Source organism: Brachycentrus maculatus, unplaced genomic scaffold, assembly GCF_059751285.1.
Source record: "Brachycentrus maculatus isolate JH-2025_06_01 unplaced genomic scaffold, ASM5975128v1 h1tg000627l, whole genome shotgun sequence".
Classification (NCBI taxonomy): Eukaryota; Metazoa; Arthropoda; class Insecta; order Trichoptera; family Brachycentridae; genus Brachycentrus; species Brachycentrus maculatus.
The window spans coordinates 1-20,000 of record NW_028281364.1 but is presented as its reverse complement, the minus strand read 5'-3'; the positions used below and the strand labels follow the sequence as shown (position 1 = coordinate 20,000).

Below are 20,000 nucleotides of genomic sequence, written 5' to 3'. Positions count from 1 at the left end.
AAAAAAAGATTTCTTCCTCTTCTTCTTCGTGTCTTTCAGCGTAAAGTAATTAAGTCTGGCAGACTCCTGGAACATGGCGACGATGGAGTCAGTGACTTCTTCGCAATTCGGGATAATCTGCTCTGCTGGAAGAAGGAAGCCATGCTCTCCCGTGTCCCTTAGTTCATACGTGAAGGATACAGGAACTTTGTACTTGGACTTGACCCAATCCATGCTGCTTCCGCTTGCTTTATCTGAAGAACAAGATTATTTTTTGACATCTCATCACAGCCGAAGAAGAATATGGAAGTCTAGGCATTTACGGGGCTGACGACCGTCATAGGCTGGTTTAAGTGATCACTTTACACACGTGTAACATTTACCAATTCTACCCATTATTGACAACCACATTACTCAGTTTTTTTTAAATTACCTAACGTCCAAGTGACTCTGAAATCTAGCTACGGCTTATGCTACACCGTTTATCATGTCCCTATACATGCTTCAACTTTATAAGTTTCATAGCCTATGCCTACTTGTGAGTGGATTTACTCTTTATGTTTAAAGTTACTATAATTTCATGTAATTCATGAGAGAAAATTCTAGGCAAAACACTACTCAAATTCTTGGAAGTTCTATATATATGAACCAATTTTGAAACATTACTCTTGAATCACTAGAACTTCACTAGAGACATCTATTGGTGAGATCAAAAATTACCAGATTTTGTGTGTAAGTATTTACAATCCTTATTTCACTATTCGAACATCTATCATACATCGTTTTGCCACACATTCTTCTGAGAGATCACATTTCGATTGCATTCAGTCTACTTCCATCTTGCTTTTGCCAACTCCATGTTTCACTTCCATACATTATGGTCTAAACCAGGACTCGGAAAATATACCAAGAAAATATTTTAAAGTGAATGAATATCGATTGATTGTAAAATATGAATGCAATTTTAATCGTAAATTTTATTTATTGGTTTGGTAATTTTTTTGAGTAACGATTTAAAATTGATAATTAAATATTTTTTCAAGACCATTTTTTGAGTTTATTAATGTAAACGCCACCAGTTTCGGAACTCAGATATTCCAATTAATATGTTAAAATATAAAAAGTTGTCGTTTTTCGGAGAGATAATGTTGGGAGGTATTGATATATCGCTCACTTCTTTCAAGAACGTCATAAATCAAAAAACTTGATATTTCAGGAGAACGTTTTTTAAGTTTAAAAATATAACACAATTTACTAAAAATAAATATCAAGCCACTTATTGAACTTTTTACTGTGCAAAGATCTTTTTAGGTAAAACCTGAAGGTTTTTCCTCCATTTGAAAAATATTAAGTATATTTAAAAAAATAATTAAGCAATACATTTTCTTCAAAATGCAAAAACAACATTTTCTGCCCTGTAGCGGGTAAATATTATGTTAAAAATATGCCGCTTTTGCTGGTATATAGTACATTTTTTGGGCATTCCGAAAACATGCACAACTGAAGATTGACGATTTTTGATTTATGACGTTCTTGAAAGGAGTGAGCGATATATGTGTCAGATTAAATTACGATTATGCTTACAAATAGTCTCTGCTATATTTCCAACTTTGTACTGGGTACCATATCTTACTGCCAGAGCCTCGGCTGCCTTCTGCCCAATCGTCAACTGTAAATACAATTATAAAATTATAAAAAATACAAGTATATTTAATCGTCTTATAAAAGTTTATAAGACGATTAAATATACTTGTATTTATTTAAATATTTTATTAAAGTATAAGTAAAAAAAGGGTTTTTACTGATATTTGGTAAATACGTTAAAAAAGCATATGTGAGCATTTTTGTAGTGAAACAAAGTTTTATACAATGATACAAAAGCTATGTAGTATAGCTATTTTTAAAAAAAAAGACCAGTTATCGGGTTTTGCCGTTACTGATATATTAGGCTAGTAGGAGGCTAAAGAGATTTCTTTATTATACTCTAAATATATACAAGGACGAAGGATTTAACAGCACGATTTTATATGACGTTTCAGACCAAACAAATTTAGCTGGATTTTAATGTGTTATAATCACAATATTCACAGTGTCATCTTAGTTATCTAGATGGTCCTCATAATGGACCAAAAGGCATCAGAACAGGTTGAAAATAAGATTGAAAATTCTCACAACATCATCATAGTTATCTAGATAGTTCTTAAAGCTTCGAACAAGTTGAAAATATGAATCAAAATACTCACAACATCATTATAGTTATCTAGATAGTTCTTAAACTTTCGAACAAGTTGAAAATATGAATTAAAATACTCACAACATCATCATAGTTACCTAGATAGTTCTTAAAGCTTCGAACAAGTTGAAAATATGAATTAAAATACTCACAACATCATTATAGTTATCTAGATAGTTCTTAAACTTTCGAACAAGTTGAAAATATGAATTAAAATACTCACAACATCATCATAGTTACCTAGATAGCTCTCAGTGTGATCGTAAGGCATCGAACAAGTTGAAAATATGAATTAAAATACTCACAACATCATCGTAGTTATCCAGATGATCTTCAGTGTGACCATAAGGCATCAGAAGAAGCTGGGAATAAGAATGGAAAGCGAGATACACGTCCAGTTTATCTCCGATTGTTCCAATGAACTTTGACAAAGATCTGGTTTCTCTTTCAGAAAAGGCGTAAGTTCCAGCATATACATCTGAACAAACACGATCACTCGATCCTTCCTCTGGAATAAGATGAGACAACGTTAATGATGGAACTGAAAATTTAGACTTAGTGTGATAAATAATAAAATGGGTTTTTGTGACATATTACCTCCCCAATGAATGTCCCAGTTACGATTGGGATCGGCACCCTTGCAGAAGAATGTGTAGTCGGTTCTTGTCTTCCTCCATAATCTGTTCTGGAAATAATTGAAATTTTAAAAAATATATGTGGATCTTTAAACTATTTCCTCGTACAAACCTTCTGATTACTCCGACTCTTGACCAGACCACTTTCAAGTAAGTATTTAAAATACTTGATCATGTCAAGATTTCCTTGTTCTTCCACTACTTTTATCACCAACCACATTTGTCTCATCAATTTGTTTCACAATTATTTCTTCACTCATTCGATTCACATGCTCAAAACTTTCAACACACATTTCTTAATTTTGTCGATAATGTTTATCTCAGTCTTTCATTTTTTTCTTATTTGTATTTCTATTCAAACACCTATCATTGATCGCATTTCGACTGCATTCAGTTTACTTTCATCGTCTTTTCGCTAACTCCACGCTTTATTAGCATAAAGAAGGGTTGGAACTAGGATAACATTGTGCACCGCCAGTTTACTTTCGCCGAAAGGTCTTGACGCACATTTGTTTGAAGGATCTTATTCCGACTGGATTCAGACTAGCTATGATAACAAGATATTAAATTAGAACTGGTTCTCACTATCAGGTGTGTGAAGGCGTATCCATCAGGGTTGGAGACTGGTACAATGTACCAATCGAAGCTCTCAGCGACTTGTCGTACTCCTGGGTCTCGACTGTTCAGCAGTTCATTGGCCAAATACGTCACAGTCGCTGGGGAGATCCACTCTCTTGCGTGAATCCCTCCTTCCAGGAAGACAGCCCTTCTTCCCGGTCCAAAGGATATCTTCAAACCCTTGATGATCCTCTCTTCGTAAGATACTCCAGCATCCAGAACGGTCACCTTTCCAGGGTGTAGGTTGGGAAGACCGTCCATCCAGGAGTATATGTCTTCAAGAGTGTGGTAACTTGTCCACGTCATGCTACCTCGTGACAGCGATTGGACTTTTTCATCGTTGATTTTTCTAGAATTAAAAAAAAAACGTTTTAATTAAATCATTGATCGGCAAAGTGTGGCTCCCGAGCCGCATGTTGTTCTTAGACCTCTGGTACAAATATCCGCGGGAAGGCTGTTCGACTCGGTAATAACATTTTTCAAGCATGAACCTTATATAAAGCAAACTAAAAAGTCGTCTTTTTGTTGAAAATCCGGAAACGTGCTTATTTTTTTTTAAATAACGATACACAAACCTAACTTGATCAAACTTTCAAAAGAGATCCAAGGACATTATTCACGATAAGTAATATTCTGATGGTTACCCTACTTTTGAAAGATTTTTTTCAAAAATGAATAAATAATTTTTATGTATAAAACCAAGTATTATTGAGTGTTCCCGTAATTTAATAAAGGTCTATTAAATTGACATCTCAATATAAATGAAGAATTATATGGAAGGGCTTATAACCGGTTATAGACTCGTTAAGTGATCACCTTACACACGTTCAACATTTGCCGATTCTACCCATAATCGACAACTACACTACTAAAAAATTTCTAATTGAAACTGCTAGTTATAAATCGATCTCACATTAAAAATGAAGGAAAATATTTTCAACACTCACTTTTGTATATCATCAATGAAGACCTCTACTTGTAATCCTTGATCATGCATCTTTTTAACGAAATCATCTTGTTCGTGTGGTGGAACCATAATATCCACTGGTATTCCAGCAGAATTGGGTTCTGCCCAGAAATCCAGAGAAAAGTCCCGCTCCGCCAATTGTTCCAGGAAGTCGTTCTGGCTTTCGGTTGATGGCTTCAGCCTGAACACCTTGAAACCTTCGTAAGCGCCATCGGGAGCAGTTTGGCATACGTAAAAGATGGAAGCCAAGAGGAATAAGACCTTCATCTAAAAATCATACAATAAAGATTCAAGGATAATTTCATTTCATTTTAATACAAAGAAAAAATGGGCCGATGACATTGTCCCCGTCGCGGATAGTAATTGGATGGAATAGACCCAAACAAGACGAGTCTGGAATAAATTTACGTCCAGCAGTGGAGAGACGGCTGACAAAAAGGAAAGAAGAAGAGTCATTTGACAATATCCTAACGGGTTTTTAACACATTTTTACGTCTCAAGATAGATAGATAGAGAAGAATATGTAAGTCTGGATATTTAAAGGGCTTACGAATTGTTATAGGCTGGTTTGAGACATACACCATTTTACCCATGATTGACAACCACACTACTCAAATTTTTGGATCGCATATTTTCACCATTCACGTTTGAGATCGCACCATCTTTACTTGATTGGCTTCTTGACAGCTGCTATGACAGTGTATACTCACAAATATTGTGAAATTAATTAGATTTCAAATGTGTGTTTTTCTCTCATTTCTTTTTCACTGACTGAGACACAGCAACATGTGGCCGAGAACAAGTGTTAATATGTAAATTTGATCATAAGTACTGCTTTATAAGCACTGCTATTTGTGTTTTTAATTGTTAACTATTGTTAAAAAACACACTGTGTATCAATGTCTCAAAATCAATGACTATTTGGTAACATTTTGTAATATATTTGTTAAAATGTGCCTTTGGCACAGGAAAACTCAGTGATGTAATTTGTAATACTGTGTATGATGAAAAATAAATTAACAAATTTACAAAAATGCCACAAGATGTTTCTCAACTTAAACAGATCTGATATCATAATACTAAATTCGTGCATTGTAACTTCAATGCTATAACGAACTGTAAAATAAATAAAAAATGTATATAAAAAAGATAACGATTTGATCATTTTATACAATATTCAATCATGTTTTAACACCAGCGTACAAAAAACCTAACAAAGTGTTTTGAAAAAAATTATACTAAAAACGATCTCTCTTATAGTTGCTTAAAAACGTTGAAACAGAATTACTTGTACCTTTTAAACGAAAAGTAAACTGACTGCGAATAAAGGCATTCACCGGCGTATTTATACGGTAAATTGTTATTGCAGATACCGTTTTTGTGTCAGATTTTCTATTCTCAAATACATAGGGGCTGATAGGTCAACATTGCTTATTCACAGTGATATCAAGGCTGATATTTCATATTAGCAAACGTTAAAGTGTGTCATAATTCTTCTCGTATAGCGCAAACATTCAAATATAAAAACAGAACACTTGTTTAAGACCACTATTGATTAGTTTATTAATTTAAACACGACTAGTTTTGAGAAATTAAGATTTTCTCGAAACTAGTCGTGTTGATATTAACGATCTCAATTTCGGTCTTTTACCAGTGTTTTATTTTTATTTAATTTATATTTGATGCACTAACATTGTGATTTTCCATTTTATGATTAAAATGTTACTTTGTTTTAAAATCACTATAAAATATTTTTAGAGATTTTAAAACAAAGTTACATTTTAATTATATTTTATTTTTATATTTCAATCATTATGTTATTCTGTTTTGAATATTGAAAGCATTAACTTTGTGGATGATATTGATATATTATTTTGAGAAATAAAAAGACTTTGTTTTTTGATCCACTCATATTTTTACTAACCAACTAGTTTCGGCGACAACCTGTTGCCCTCTTCAGTCATAAATTGAACCCCGAAGAGGGCAACAGGTTGTTGCCGAAACTAGTTGGTTAGTAAAAATATGAGTGGATCAAAAATCAAAGTCTTTTTATTTCTCAAAATAATACAATATGTTATTCCACTAATTTATTGCTTAATCAATAAATAATGTATGAGAGTTATCATTTTTCTTTATATGTTTTTATGAATTGATCGATGTAAAAATTACAACGTATATAACAAGGCGGAAAAATTATGATAATTTTTTTTAACCAGTTCTCTTCAAATTTCATAAATATTTTATTTTATTTCTCAAATCGTGTTTAATTCATCTACACTACGTCGTTTAAACTGTAACTTTTATAAGGTCCTTTAACAGCTAAAAATACAAACAGTATTTTTTTAGAATAAGTTTTTATTTTCACGTGTAGATGAGAACATCTGTAGTTCTCTAAACTAGTAATTGTTTACAACATGTTGAGTGTGTCCAAATACTTGTTCACAAAATCTGGATTACCTCCAATTACAGGAGTTATTTTCATATTTTTTTTGACATCTCATCAAAGATGAAGAAGAATATGGAAGTCTGGGCATTTACGGGGCTTATAAGCTTAATAATAAAAATGAAAATGGTATTTTCTGGCGTTTCTCATGTGTGTGATTATAATCCAGGATTCGGATCTCACATACTAATATAAGAGTTTCTGCTTAGTAAAAAAGCTTTTTTACATCTCACCAATAGATGTCTCTAGTGAAGTTCTAGTGATTCAAGAACAAAGTTTCTAAATTGGTTCATATATATAGAACTTCCAAGAATTTGAGTAATGTGGTTGTCAATAATGGGTAAAATTGGTGAATGTTACACGTGTGTAAAGTGATCACTTAAACCAGCCTATGACGGCCGTCAGCCCCGTAAATGCCCAGACTTCCATATTCTTCTTCATCTTTGATGAGATGTCAAAAAATAAGTAATTGTTTACATAAAAAACAATAGGTGGTATTTTGCAAGTATTTTGTTTTCACATCAAAATAATCATATTTTTTACAGAATCATAGCTAATAAGTATAAATTAATATCTACACTTATTACGTATAGTATATTTCTGTCCAAAAATTGCTCCTGAATGTACGAATGAAGACATCTCGTTTTTGAGGCTTCAAACCAATGTGACAACGCCTCTCCTCCCAGCTTCTTGGAACATGGCAACAAGAGAATCCATGACTTCCAGATTGTTTGGCAAAATTTGATCTGCGGGCAGAAGAAAACCGTATCTTCCCAAATCTCTCACTTCGTATGTATAGACCAGAGGAGTCTTAAATTCCTGCTTGACCCAATCAGTGCTTATCCCGCTTCCAGCATCTGTCAATTTTTAAATAATTAAGACAAAACCTTAATAATAAAAAAAATATATATAGTAAAAGCATTGTTAACTTTTTGATGTGGTAATACCGTATAACACTCTCCTTTTCATTCATCGTTTAAATTGTGTAAAAGCACTTTCAATAAACACTAATTCATGACTACCAGTTTCGAAATGATCATTCCATCAGCAGGCCATTAAAATAAAATTATTACGGTCTGACTTTTGTACAAAAATAAAAATTTTAAAAAGTGAAAGAAGACAAATGAATCACAATAAGAATGTTTTTTTAAATGGACTCGAAGTTAAACTTGGTTATTTACAACATTTTGAGTGTGTCCAAATACTTGTTCACAAAATCTGGATTATCTCCAATTACAGGAGTTATCTGGCGTTTCTCGTGTGTGTGATTATAATCCAGGATTCGGATCTCACATACTAATTTAAGAGTTTCTGCTTAATAAAAAGCTTCTTTACATCTCACCAATAGATGTCTCTAGTGAAGTTCTAGTGATTCATGAACAAGGTTTCTAAATCGGTTCATATATATAGAACTTCCAAGAATTTGAGTAGTGTGGTTGTCAATAATGGGTAGAATTGGTGAATGTTACACGTGTGTAAAGTGATCACTTAAACCAGCCTATGACGGTCGTAAGCCCCGTAAATGCCCAGACTTCCATATTCTTCTTCATCTTTGATGAGATATCAAAAAATAATAGTTGGTTATTCATTATGAGTATGACTTTGTTGATTTCTTTTCTTATTTTAATTTTTCTAGATTATTTAAACAAAGACCAGTTTTATTTGCATGTAAAATTTCTATACCCGTTGATTTATTAAAATTATGGTCTTCAGATAAAAGGTGATTAGCAAATTTTGATTTTTTATTATTAAGGCACCTTACATGTTCTTTAATTCTGATATTGAATTTACGCGAAGGGCTGGACCATCGGAACAATTTAATTTATAAACACCATAATGATTCAATTTATCTTCTTTATCTTTACAATTCAATAACAGTTCTCTTATATGTATAAATAGTTATATAACCATATTTTATTTATTGTTTCGGCATTAACTTTGTGGTAAGACATGTTACAATGAATAAAGAAAACACTTCGTTTTTTACCACTTGAGTTTTATTATAGACTACATGTTTCAGAAGTTAAACTTCCATCATTCAGGTCTGTATAAGTTATTATACAGACCTGAATGATGGGAGTTTAACTTCTGAAACATGTAGTCTATAATAAAACTCAAGTGGTAAAAAACGAAGTGTTTTCTTTAATCATTGTTATATAACCATACCACAAAGTTAATAATGCTTTTAATATTCAAAATATTAATCAATATATTACACAGTATAAAAAAAAACTTACAAAGAACCTCTGCAAAGTTCCCAGTAGGAGTATATTTAGTCCCATATCTTTTAGCTAGGGCTTCGATGGCGGCATTACCGATTGCGACCTAAAATCATGGTTTTTACATAATAATTCTATAAGGCTTTTCGATCGTTCAAATTTTTCCTTATTCTATAGGTGTATCAACTTGATATGAAACATTTATTTTTCTTCTTTTTTATCAAAGATGCTGAGTCTGAGCAGTCCAGGGCGTACGACCTAGCATTTGACTAACTTAAGACATCACTTTAAGCACTTGGGTAACGTTCACCATTCTGCCCACCATTGAACATCTATATTGCATTAATTCTTGAAACCTGCATATATGCAATGGTCTAAGGTCCTTCGGTAAAGTTTTCGATACATTCGACTCAACTGATGACGTAACCATCGGCTATACTTCACAAACCCAAATCTGTGAACAAATTTTTGTTCACAAATCTGGGTTTGACCACTAAGAAGCTATTTATTTATTAACACCTGAACAATGATGTAGAAAATAAATTTAAATTTAAATACTCAATACTCAACATTGAAAATCATATTTTCAGGCGTTTCTACACATAAAACATTGTGAACTAAACATAACAAACATAAACTAATTTACACTAACTTCACTGGCCAACAATTTACAACTTTTATTTTGTAACTGGCATGAAAATACCTGATTTTTATGCACTTTGCATAGCTGAATTAAAAAACAAAAGCAAAAAAAATGTAGTACTTCAGATTTTTTAGCTATGGATATTTTTAATTCTAATGTTGACTAAATTTTATGTTATTACTTATGTATAAATATTTCCAAACATATAATGCTATCGTATTCAATATTAATAAGTTAATATATTTCCACTGTTACTCTATAATTATCAATCCTTTTTTTAAATCCCTTAGACCAGTGATTCCCAAAGTGGTCTATATCGACCCCCAGGGGTCTATGACAACTTGCAAGGGGCCTATGTTTTAATTTGAATTTAAAATATAAATGTATAAAACCTAACACGTGTGGTTCAAAGTGAGGAACACTACATATACCGGCTGTCAAAAATACTTTTGAAGTTTATGAATTTGATAAAAATCAATTTCAGGTAAGGCAAGGGGTCTACGAGATAAAAGAGTTTGGGAACCTCTGCCTTAGACTTTAGACTAAAACATGTCTAGATACCAACCACTATTACGGTTTCAACGTATGGGGTCCATAAAAACAATAATATGACTGTAACATGAAAACTTGACGTGATACAAGCTTATCACCATACAGACTTTGAATAAGAACGATTAACTTAGTCCAAACCAGTCATCAAAATTTCAGTTACGAAATCATTGTTGGCCAGTGTTTTTACTTTAAGTGAGCGCCAAATTAATTGATGGAGAGTGGATATTTGATTTACTAAGAAGTGACAAAGAATTAAAGAAGAAAAAGTATTTCGAGAAAAATGAGACTCACAGCTTCATCATAATTTTCAAGATGAGTTTTGGTATATCCATAGGGTATCATGAGGAGTTGACTGTATGAATGGAAAGAGATGTATGCGACCAGGTCTGAGCTGATAGACCTGATGTAAGCAGATAACGTGGATGAAGACATCTCTGAGAATGGACCCGTTCCAGCATAAGTTTCGGAAGTGCATGAAGAACTAGTTCCAGCTTCTATAAAGTATACACAGTTTCAAAGTATTAGTGTTATTTTTATTATTCACAAAAATACTTCAATTTCATACGTGGACGACCGAAAAAGACTTGGCACGATCAGATCAATCAGAACCTAAAATCTGGCGGTGTCAAAAGTCTGCGTAATCGGAGGGCATGTATGACTAGATGTATGGATGTGAAGGAGGCGAGGAGTGTATGTCAGGACAGAAGAGTGTGGCGTTCCATCCTCTCTGCCTACCCCTGCGAGGAAACGGCGTGATGGTAGTAGTAGTAGTAGTAGTAATTTCATACTATTTCTGTGAGCCTAAGCAGCTCATTATTAGAAACAGGTATCAAATTGTGGTAGAGTGAGTTCGAACCGAGAAACCCTGACTCAAGAGTCCACGCCACTAACCACGGGACCACAACTCGACATCAAATTAACGATTTTATGAATAGCCAATTCTGGTTTTTACAATAAAAAATTTTTGACTTTAAAGGTTTTATCTGAGTATGGAGTAAGTAGTAAACGTATCCAAAGACATTTCAGCTTTGTTCGACGATAGTACTGCATACATTAGGGTAAATGGCTCATTTTCATCTTGATTTGCCATCTTAAAAGGTGTTAAACAGGGATGTGTAATGTCACAGTGGCTGTTTAATCTTTACATAAATGTATGTAAGAACTAAACAATATTGGATATAAAATTATCGATATGACTGTCTGTTGCTTTTTGTATGCTGACGATGCTGTGTTTCTTGCCGATAGTAGAGATCTCCAGGCGCTGGTATCAAAAGTTCATAATGGTGCAAGGAAAGTGAATTCTTAATAAATGTTGGCAAATCAAAAGTCATGGTTTTTTAAAGAAATTAATGTAGATCTGGGTGAGTCAAGTGGTCATGTCAGGAGTCAGAAGTCGACTCATATATATGAAGAGATGTATGAGATCGTTTGCAAATATACAATAGTTTATTGGTATGAGCTTCGAACTTCTTGCAGTGAGGTGACGTGACATTAGTTAGTTACAACTGTCATGATAGTGTTCAAAATAAAATAGAATAGTGTGTGTTACAACATCGTGTCTCACCATTCCAGTGCGAGTTCCAATTCCTGTTGGAATCAGATCCAATACAGTTTGTACTGTATACAGTCCTTGTCTTTCTCCAAAGTCGTGTCTGAAACAGAAATATGGATGTTTTTCTTTTCTTTTTTTATTAGCAGAAATATGAATGAAATGATTTTTTATGACTGTCATTGGTCAGAAAAAACAGAATCGCAACAATTGCATTATGTATAAAGGATAAAAAAATTGTAATGAGATGCTTGAATGTACAGTGTGTGAAGAAAAGAGTTTAATGAATTTAAAAAGAATACTGTGTTTTTTTGATAGAAGATTTTATTACATTTCATTTTAAATTAAGTGTAAATATTAGTTTTTATACTAAATGTAATACAAACTTACTAGAAATAAACTCTTGGGTATTTCATTTTGAAATACATCAGATTTTTCCATGTTATATAAAAAAAATAAAAATCAAAAAACTTACATTTGTATGGCTATACTTATAGCCATCAGGGTTTACAACCGGAAAAATATACCAGTTAAAGCTATCAGCCATTTGCCTGAACTCACTGTCATTACTTGTCAATATTTCATTAGTCAAGTAGGTAGTCGTAGCGGGAGTGATCCATTCTCTCGCGTGAATACCTCCCTCAATAAACACGTTTTTTTTGTCCAGTCCATTAAATATTCTTAATCCTTTGATTTCACGGTTTTCGTCTGTAAAGCCTCCTATAACAACTGATGCTTTGTCGTGAGCCAAAGCTAATTCGTCTAACCAGAGGAAAATATCTTCAAGTTGGTAATATTTGTCCCATGTCATTCCTGCGCGAGTATAGTCACCGACTTCTTGGGCGTCAATCTGTCTAAAAAGTTATATACTTTGTAAACGTACAGGAACAGGTAAGTTAAAAAACGAATATTAAATTTAAATTAAATTAAATTCATAAAATACCACGAAAGGTTAAAATAAATGACAAGCTAAGCCAACCTTAAGCCAGTAATTTTAATGTACCTCAAGGTACAGTTCTAGGTCCACTTCTTTTTCTTCTTCCCCAGTTATCTATCTACTGATTGCTAATGCCTTTTCTAATATTCTCTATATCTCCCTATCATGCGCTCTCCTCGACCGATTTTTTCCAGCAACTGGGATTATATCATTTACACATCTTTTTGAGAGTCACTGTCCTGGTTTGTTGCTCTCCAATAGTCTCCACTTTAGAACTCTGGGAATCTATTTCTTATTTGTCTCTTATTTGTCGCTTATTTGTCTCGTAACACAACCTGCCCATAAGATACTATATTTATCTTGCGATACCGTCTAACTCGCTTCAACAATCTTTATGATTTATGTCGACAGTATATTCAAACAAAAATTTGTTCGAAAAACTATACTTTATGTTGGCAACATTGCCTTCATTGTATTCAGACATGACTGAATTTAAAAATACTTTTTTGATAACTAATGTCTTAGAATTTCAAAAAACTCTTTGAAAAGAATTTGAGCTCAGATATGTAATTATAGTACTGTAGCTTCGTTAGTTTTATAGTTGATCAATATCGTATTCAGCCATTAATTTCAAAACTCAATTAGACATAGGAGTTCGAATTAATTAACGATTTCTTTAAAATAACTTGTTATTTAGTCATTATTTCGCATACGAAATGTAGCTGTGCATTATATATTTCCAGCCCTTCATATACTAGACAATTCGACACATAAAACTAAAGCTGGAAATATTAACTGAGAAAAAAAAAGAAAATCATTCCTAACGGGAGACCAAAATAGTCACAGTTACCAATTAAAAAATCAAATAATTAAATTAAATAAATTTACAATGTATAAATACAGTTAAATATAATAGTTACTGGAAAAACTCACTTACTTTTGAACGTCTCCGATGAATATTTCTGGCTCCATACCAGCGCTCTGCATAGTCTTGACAAACAACTCTTGATCACTAGGCTGAACCATGATATCTGTTGGCTTTTCTGGTATTTTTGAAATAGCCCAGAAATCGTACTTATTGGCTTCTTCCAGGCTCCTGAGGTAAGCTAGCCGTTCTTGGGTCTTTGGCCACATTCTGTACACCTTGAAATCATGATACGTGTCGAGAGCCGCTGAGTAGCACAGACTTCCCAATAAAAATGCCAAAATCAAATTCATCTGCGAACAAACAAATTATTTTAAAATGATAATAATATTTGCCTTATTTATATTGCGCCTTTTTCACAAAATATCATTTCAAACAATTTTTGATAAATAATATTTAAGACTCTTACCGTAACAAATTCGAAGAACAAGTGAGTTATCTTTGAATTATAATAGCTCTGTTGTTTTTTTATAACTTATCATAATGAATCGCGATTGTTATTTATGTTTAATTTTGTTGATATTAATTACTTTATCGATATTTTGTGATAGTATTATGTAAAATAAATTGATATATTTTTTTAAATGATAACGTTACGATATGATCATTATGGATGATGACTTTGAAGAAATATAAGGCTGAGATAATTGGAAAATTAAGAAAGGTTACTTTTACCTGGTATGGACATATGGAGAAAATGGGTAGCGAGAGAATGATAAAGAAATATATTTACTACATGTGAATGGGAGAACAGAACGAGGATAGCCAAAAAAACTTGGCAAGACCAGATCAATCAGAAACTAAAATCTGGCGGTGTCAAAAGTCTACGTAATTGAAGGGGATGTATGGATATAAACTGCGCTAAGAGTGTATGTCATGGCAGAAGAGTGTGGCATTCCATCTTATCTGCCTACCCCTGTAGTATTCTTGGTGCATGTCAGACCTCAACCTTAAGTGCGTGTTGTTCTGCAATCTTTAGTGCATGTTCTCAGGTCAACCAAAAAAACGCATGTGATCAATATTTCGTGTAGTTCGTATCGTAATAATGCTATGGAAATAACGTGTAGTATTGTTTCCATGCTGCTATAGTGATTGTCCTGATGAAGAGACGGGTATGACTCGACACTGGTAGCCAAAAATCTCGGTGAGCGGTTAAAAAGTAGAAATAAGAAACAAAAATAACACTCAATTTCATTACATTTTCTTCTAAAAATACAGATTAATGAATCCAGTTATTTCAAGCGATAAAATTAAACTAAGTGAACTATTCCCCTTTTGGCAGCTTCCTGGAACATGACGATTAGGGAATCCATGACTTCTAAGCAATTTGGGATGATTTGGTCAGTCGGAAGGAGAAATCCGTGTTTTCCCGTGTCTCTCAACTCATAAACATAGACCAAGGGGGTCTTGAACTCTTCCTTCACCCAGCTGATGCTACCACCACTGGAATAGTCTAGAAAAAAAAATCAGAATAACATTACGAAAAATTAAAACAGGGTCAGGGGCGTGCATTCCATATAGGCAGGAAAGCAGTACCTATCCTAACTTACCCGCGTGACACATAAAAAACGCAACCAGTGTCTACTTACACCCAATCGAGTGTTTTTACCTAGAATTTTCACTCACGATTTACATGAAATTATAGTAACCTTAAACATAAAGAGTAAATCCACTCACGAGTAGGCATAGGCTATGAAACTTAAAAAGTTGAAGCCTGAGTAGGGACATGATAGACGTAGCTAGATTTCAGAGTCACTTGGACGTTAGGTAATTTAAAAAACAAACTTTCGGCCCGCGGAGAAAATCACACATTTTTTCCTTGAGTGTACACAAAACCACCCAAAGAACATACCATCGTGCGTAGTTCATATCATATCCCATATATCGTAAAATTATAATATATAATAAAAAAAATTGAGAATTTTCAGTCGTGCATGATTTCGGAATGCCCATAAAATGTACTATATCCCAGCAAAAGCGGCATATTTTTAACTAAATATTTACCCGATACAGGGCAGAAAGTATAGTTTTTACATTTTGAAGAAAAGGTATGGTTTAATTATTTTTTTAAATAAACTTAATATTTTTCAAATGGAAAAAAAAAACTTCAGGTTTTACCTAAAAAGATCTGTTGCACAGTAAAAAATTTAATAAGTGGCTTAGTATTTATTTGTAATATATTGTATTATATTTTCAAACTTTAAAAGCGTTCTCCTGAAAAATCAAGTTTTTTGATTTATGACGTTCTTGAAAGGAGTGAGCGATATGGGAGTATTTCACTATCGTGAAAATTTCAAGACCCATAATAGAGTCAAGTAGTAAAGACGTTGGACTAAAGAAGTGAAGAGTAACAGAGTAACTGAGAAGTTTTTAAGACAGATGGACTATAATTTTTTTTTTTTTTAGAATTTAAAACAAAGCCAATATGCCCGATATGCTATGATTCTTTTCTATCTTGAAATCGTATAACATTAAACGGCATTACGAGGCTAAACATGCAAATAAGTGAAAAATACCTAATAAAGCAAAGTAACTAATAAATATGTTTGTAATATACGAGTATATATCGCTCACTCCTTTCAAGAACGTCATAAATCAAAAATCGACAATTTTTAGTTGTGTATGTTTTCGGAATGCCCAGAAAATGTCCTATATCCCAGCAAAAGAGGCATATTTTTAACTTAATATTTACCCGCTACAGGGCAGAAAGTGTTGTTTTTGCATTTTGAAGAAAAGGTATTTTTTTATTATTTTTTGAAATATACTAAATATTTTTCAAATGAATAAAAAACCTTCAGGTTTTACCTAAAAAGTTCTGTTCTGCAGTAAAAAGTTCGATAAGTGGCTTGATATTTATTTAATAAATTGTATCATATTTTTAAACCGTAAAAACGTTCTCCTGAAAAATCAAGTATTTTGATTTTTGATATTCTTGAAAGGAGTGAGCGATATATACTCGTATATTACAAACATATTTATTACTTACTTTGCTTTATTAGGTACTTTTCACTTATTTGCATGCTTAGCCTCGTAATGCCGTTTAATGTTATACTATTTCAAGAAAGAAACAGATCGCCTAAAAAACCTATTAGAGGTCGCAAGCCCTGATAAAATGCAGTAATTTATTTGTACTTACAGATAGTTTCAGCAATGTTTCCGACCCGAGAATATTGTGTGCCATATCTCTTCGCTAATTTGTCAACAGCAAGCTGACCGATGGGAACCTTGAAACATTGAATTAGTATTTATAATTGTGTGTTTTTTTTTTTTTTTTTTTAATGTTTTTCGCAGATACTTTGTGACACATTTTATTAACTTAAGTAATTGTAAATGTATGTTATAATATTTAATACTTATGTACATGACAGCTTTTTTTAAGAGTGTAATTTTAAGTGAAAACCTGTAATTGGAATTAAATTTACAACATAGAGTGTGTTACTTGTTCACAAATCTTGGTGAATGTTACTCGTGTGTAAATTGATCACTTAAAAAAGCCTATGACGGTCGTCAGTCCCATAAATACCCAGACTTCTATATTCTTCTTCATCTTTGATGGGATGTCAAAAAATAATTTAGATTTTTTTTTGTTTTGTTATTTTTTGTTAATATTGTGTTGGTTTTCCAATGAATAAATAAATACTATTTTGAGAAATAAAAAGGCGTTGTGTTTTGATCCACTCTTATTTTTATTAACCAACAGGGTTTAATTTATGACTGAAGACGGCAACAGGTTGTTGCCGAAATTAGTTGGTTAATAAAAATGTGAGTGGATCAAAACACAGTCTTTTTATTTCTTAAAATAATATATAAATATGATCCACAGAGTTAATGCGTTCAATATTCAAATCAAAATAAATAAATACCAAGACTTCTATATTCTTCTTCATCTTTGTTGAAATGTCAAAAATGTAATAATATTTTCACTCACAGTAACATTATAGTTTCCGAGGCGCTCCGTAGTGTGGCCATATGGGACCATTAGCATTTGGGAGTAGGAGTGGAAAGAGATGTAGCTGATCATCTTGGAGCCGATGGACTTGATGTAAGATGAGAGGGTTGAAGTGCAGGTTTCGGAGAAAGGCTTTGGTCCGGCATAAACTTCCGAGGTGCAGTTCTGACTGGCTCCATTTTCTTGAGAAAAAAATAATACTTGTGGATTACTGTTACGTTTTACAGATGCCACTGCCATTGGGATAAAAAAATCATCCTGTCGCATGTTTATAAAATTTAAAACACGAACTTATTCGAATGCAAGGATTTGTTTAAATTTCAAAGCCATCTGTAAATAACAAACTAGCATAATTTTTTTTTATATAGATGAAAAAAAAAGTATTTATATGCAACGATGTGTTAATATTCTAAATCAAATAAGTGAATAACTTGAGAAGATTTAAGATTTTGGACAAACTAAGACACAGCATGCAAACAGAAACAAAAAAATAACAAAAAAACAATTATAATATCCATAAGCATAAACAATAAACAATGAGTGTAAGTCCCTCTCCAAGCGCAAAAGCTTAATATTTTGAAGCTTTTTCGAAGAGGAACAACTACGTTAATAGATATGTCAAGAGTAGAAATGTCTAGTAAATTAATTAAATTATAATATTTTATTATAAATATATATATATATGTATATATTTAAATATATATATATATATATATATATATATATGTATATATATATATATATATATATATATATATATATATATATATATTTTATATATATATATATATATATATATATATATATATATATATATATATATATATATATATATATATATATATATATATATATTTATATATATATATATATATATATATATATATATATATATATATATATTTATATATATATATATATAAATATATATATATATATATATATATATATATATATATATATATATATATATATATATATATATATATATATATATATATATAAATATATATATATATATATATACATATATATATATATATATATATATATATATATATATATATATATATATTTATATATATATATATATATATATTTATATATATATATATATATATATATATATATATATATATATATATATATATATATATATATATATATATATATATATATATATATATATATATATATATATATATATTATATATATATATATATATATATATATATATATATATATAAATATATATATATATATATATATATATATATATATATATATATATATATATATATATATATATATATATATATATATATATATATATATATATATATATATATATATATATATATATATATATATATATATATAAATACAAAGTGATTTTTATCATACCCATCCAGTGATTATCCCAGTTCCTGTTTGGATCGGCTCCATAGCAGTGTGGAGAAAAGCGAGTTCTCGTTTTCCTCCAAAGTCTGTTCTGCAATCATATATCCTTAAGTAATAATGACCATTTGTTAAATCAGCGCAGTGGTAATATTGGGTAAACTCTCCATAACCAATTGCAAAATAAATTCAAGATGTATCCATGTTGAATTGTTTGTGATAAATAGTGAGATATGTGTACATTGATTAATCAAGTTGCAATTTATTATTAGATTAAAACCAATATTTTTAGCTTTTCCACTTTTTTATTTGACCAGCGACCGGGTTTCGTCGTTACCGACATCATCAGACTCTGATGATGTCGGTAACGACGAAACCCGGTCGCTGGTCAAATAAAAAAGTGGAAAAGCTAAAAATATTGGTTTTAATCTAATAATAAATTAAAAATGCAATTCCATCACGAAGTGTCAGTGGATAATATAAATCTATTAATCAAGTTGCGATAGTTACAAAATAATTTTAGGATTCCTTTTATTTACATTTACAAAATTCACGCAAACTATGTCCCAAGAGTATTTCATTAAAAATTTCAAGAGTTTTTTTTAAACGAAAATTTGTTATTAAATGTTTCAAATAACCCAAGATAAGTTTATTTAAAAAAAAACTAATTTCAAGCTCTCTTTCCTAAAAAAAAAGAAAAAAGAAAACTTCATTTAAATATATTGACAACATTTTGAGTGTGTCCTAATACTTGTTCACAAAATCTGGATTATCTCCAATTACAGGAGTTATTTTCATATTATTTTTTGACATCTCATCAAAGATGAAGAAGAATATGGAAGTCTGGGCATTTACGGGGCTGACGACCGTTATAGGCTGGTTTAAGTGATCACTTTACACACGTGTAACATAACATAGTGATTCAAGAACAAGGTTTCTAAATTGGTTCATA

The 20,000-nt window shown here is 31.4% G+C and overlaps 3 protein-coding genes across 3 annotated transcripts in view; all 3 read right to left on the bottom strand.

The window, feature by feature from the left end:
• LOC148300954 (zinc carboxypeptidase-like) overlaps positions 1-5,206 on the bottom strand; it is a 5,810-nt gene extending 604 nt beyond the window's left edge. The window contains exons 1-6 of the mRNA XM_088274046.1: positions 4,413-5,206; positions 3,433-3,814; positions 2,810-2,897; positions 2,518-2,720; positions 1,564-1,648; positions 1-233 (exon numbers count right to left, since the gene is read on the bottom strand). The exon at positions 1-233 is cut by the window's left edge and continues 604 nt beyond it. Of these exons, the coding sequence (XP_088130172.1) occupies positions 1-233; positions 1,564-1,648; positions 2,518-2,720; positions 2,810-2,897; positions 3,433-3,814; positions 4,413-4,699 (1,278 nt within the window). The 5' untranslated portion in view covers positions 4,700-5,206. The remainder of the gene's footprint in view (positions 234-1,563; positions 1,649-2,517; positions 2,721-2,809; positions 2,898-3,432; positions 3,815-4,412) is intronic.
• Positions 5,207-7,368: 2,162 nt separating this feature from the next.
• On the bottom strand, positions 7,369-14,732 carry LOC148300953 (zinc carboxypeptidase-like). The gene is made up of 6 exons (XM_088274047.1): positions 13,713-14,732; positions 12,314-12,692; positions 11,854-11,941; positions 10,581-10,783; positions 9,113-9,200; positions 7,369-7,732 (listed from the first exon to the last, which is right to left on the bottom strand). The coding sequence occupies exons 1-6, from the start codon at positions 13,991-13,993 to the stop codon at positions 7,530-7,532; spliced, it is 1,242 nt and encodes a 413-aa protein (XP_088130173.1). The 5' UTR covers positions 13,994-14,732; the 3' UTR covers positions 7,369-7,529.
• A 147-nt stretch (positions 14,733-14,879) lies between these two features.
• On the bottom strand, positions 14,880-19,161 carry LOC148300952 (zinc carboxypeptidase-like). Its single transcript, XM_088274048.1, has 4 exons — positions 19,055-19,161; positions 17,629-17,831; positions 16,837-16,924; positions 14,880-15,153 (listed from the first exon to the last, which is right to left on the bottom strand). Exons 1-4 carry the CDS (start codon positions 19,056-19,058, stop codon positions 14,951-14,953), a joined length of 498 nt encoding a protein of 165 aa, XP_088130174.1. The 5' UTR covers positions 19,059-19,161; the 3' UTR covers positions 14,880-14,950.
• Between the last annotated feature and the right edge of the window lie 839 nt (positions 19,162-20,000).

What these genes read in the sequence shown, in the direction of transcription:
- LOC148300952 (XM_088274048.1), bottom strand. An exon ending in TCGGAAACTATAATGTTACT is followed by an intron (nt 16,925 to 17,628) that starts GTGAGTGAAAAT and finishes CAATGTTTCAAG; the next exon opens with GTTCCCATCGGTCAGCTTGC. An exon ending in AAACATTGCTGAAACTATCT is followed by an intron (nt 15,154 to 16,836) that starts GTAAGTACAAAT and finishes TTTTTTTTCTAG; the next exon opens with ACTATTCCAGTGGTGGTAGC.
- LOC148300953 (XM_088274047.1), bottom strand. Translation starts at nt 13,993, where the DNA reads ATGAATTTGATTTTGGCATTTTTATTGGGAAGTCTGTGCTACTCAGCG. An exon ending in TTCATCGGAGACGTTCAAAA is followed by an intron (nt 12,693 to 13,712) that starts GTAAGTGAGTTT and finishes ATAACTTTTTAG; the next exon opens with ACAGATTGACGCCCAAGAAG. An exon ending in TTGAAAATTATGATGAAGCT is followed by an intron (nt 9,201 to 10,580) that starts GTGAGTCTCATT and finishes CCATGATTTTAG; the next exon opens with GTCGCAATCGGTAATGCCGC.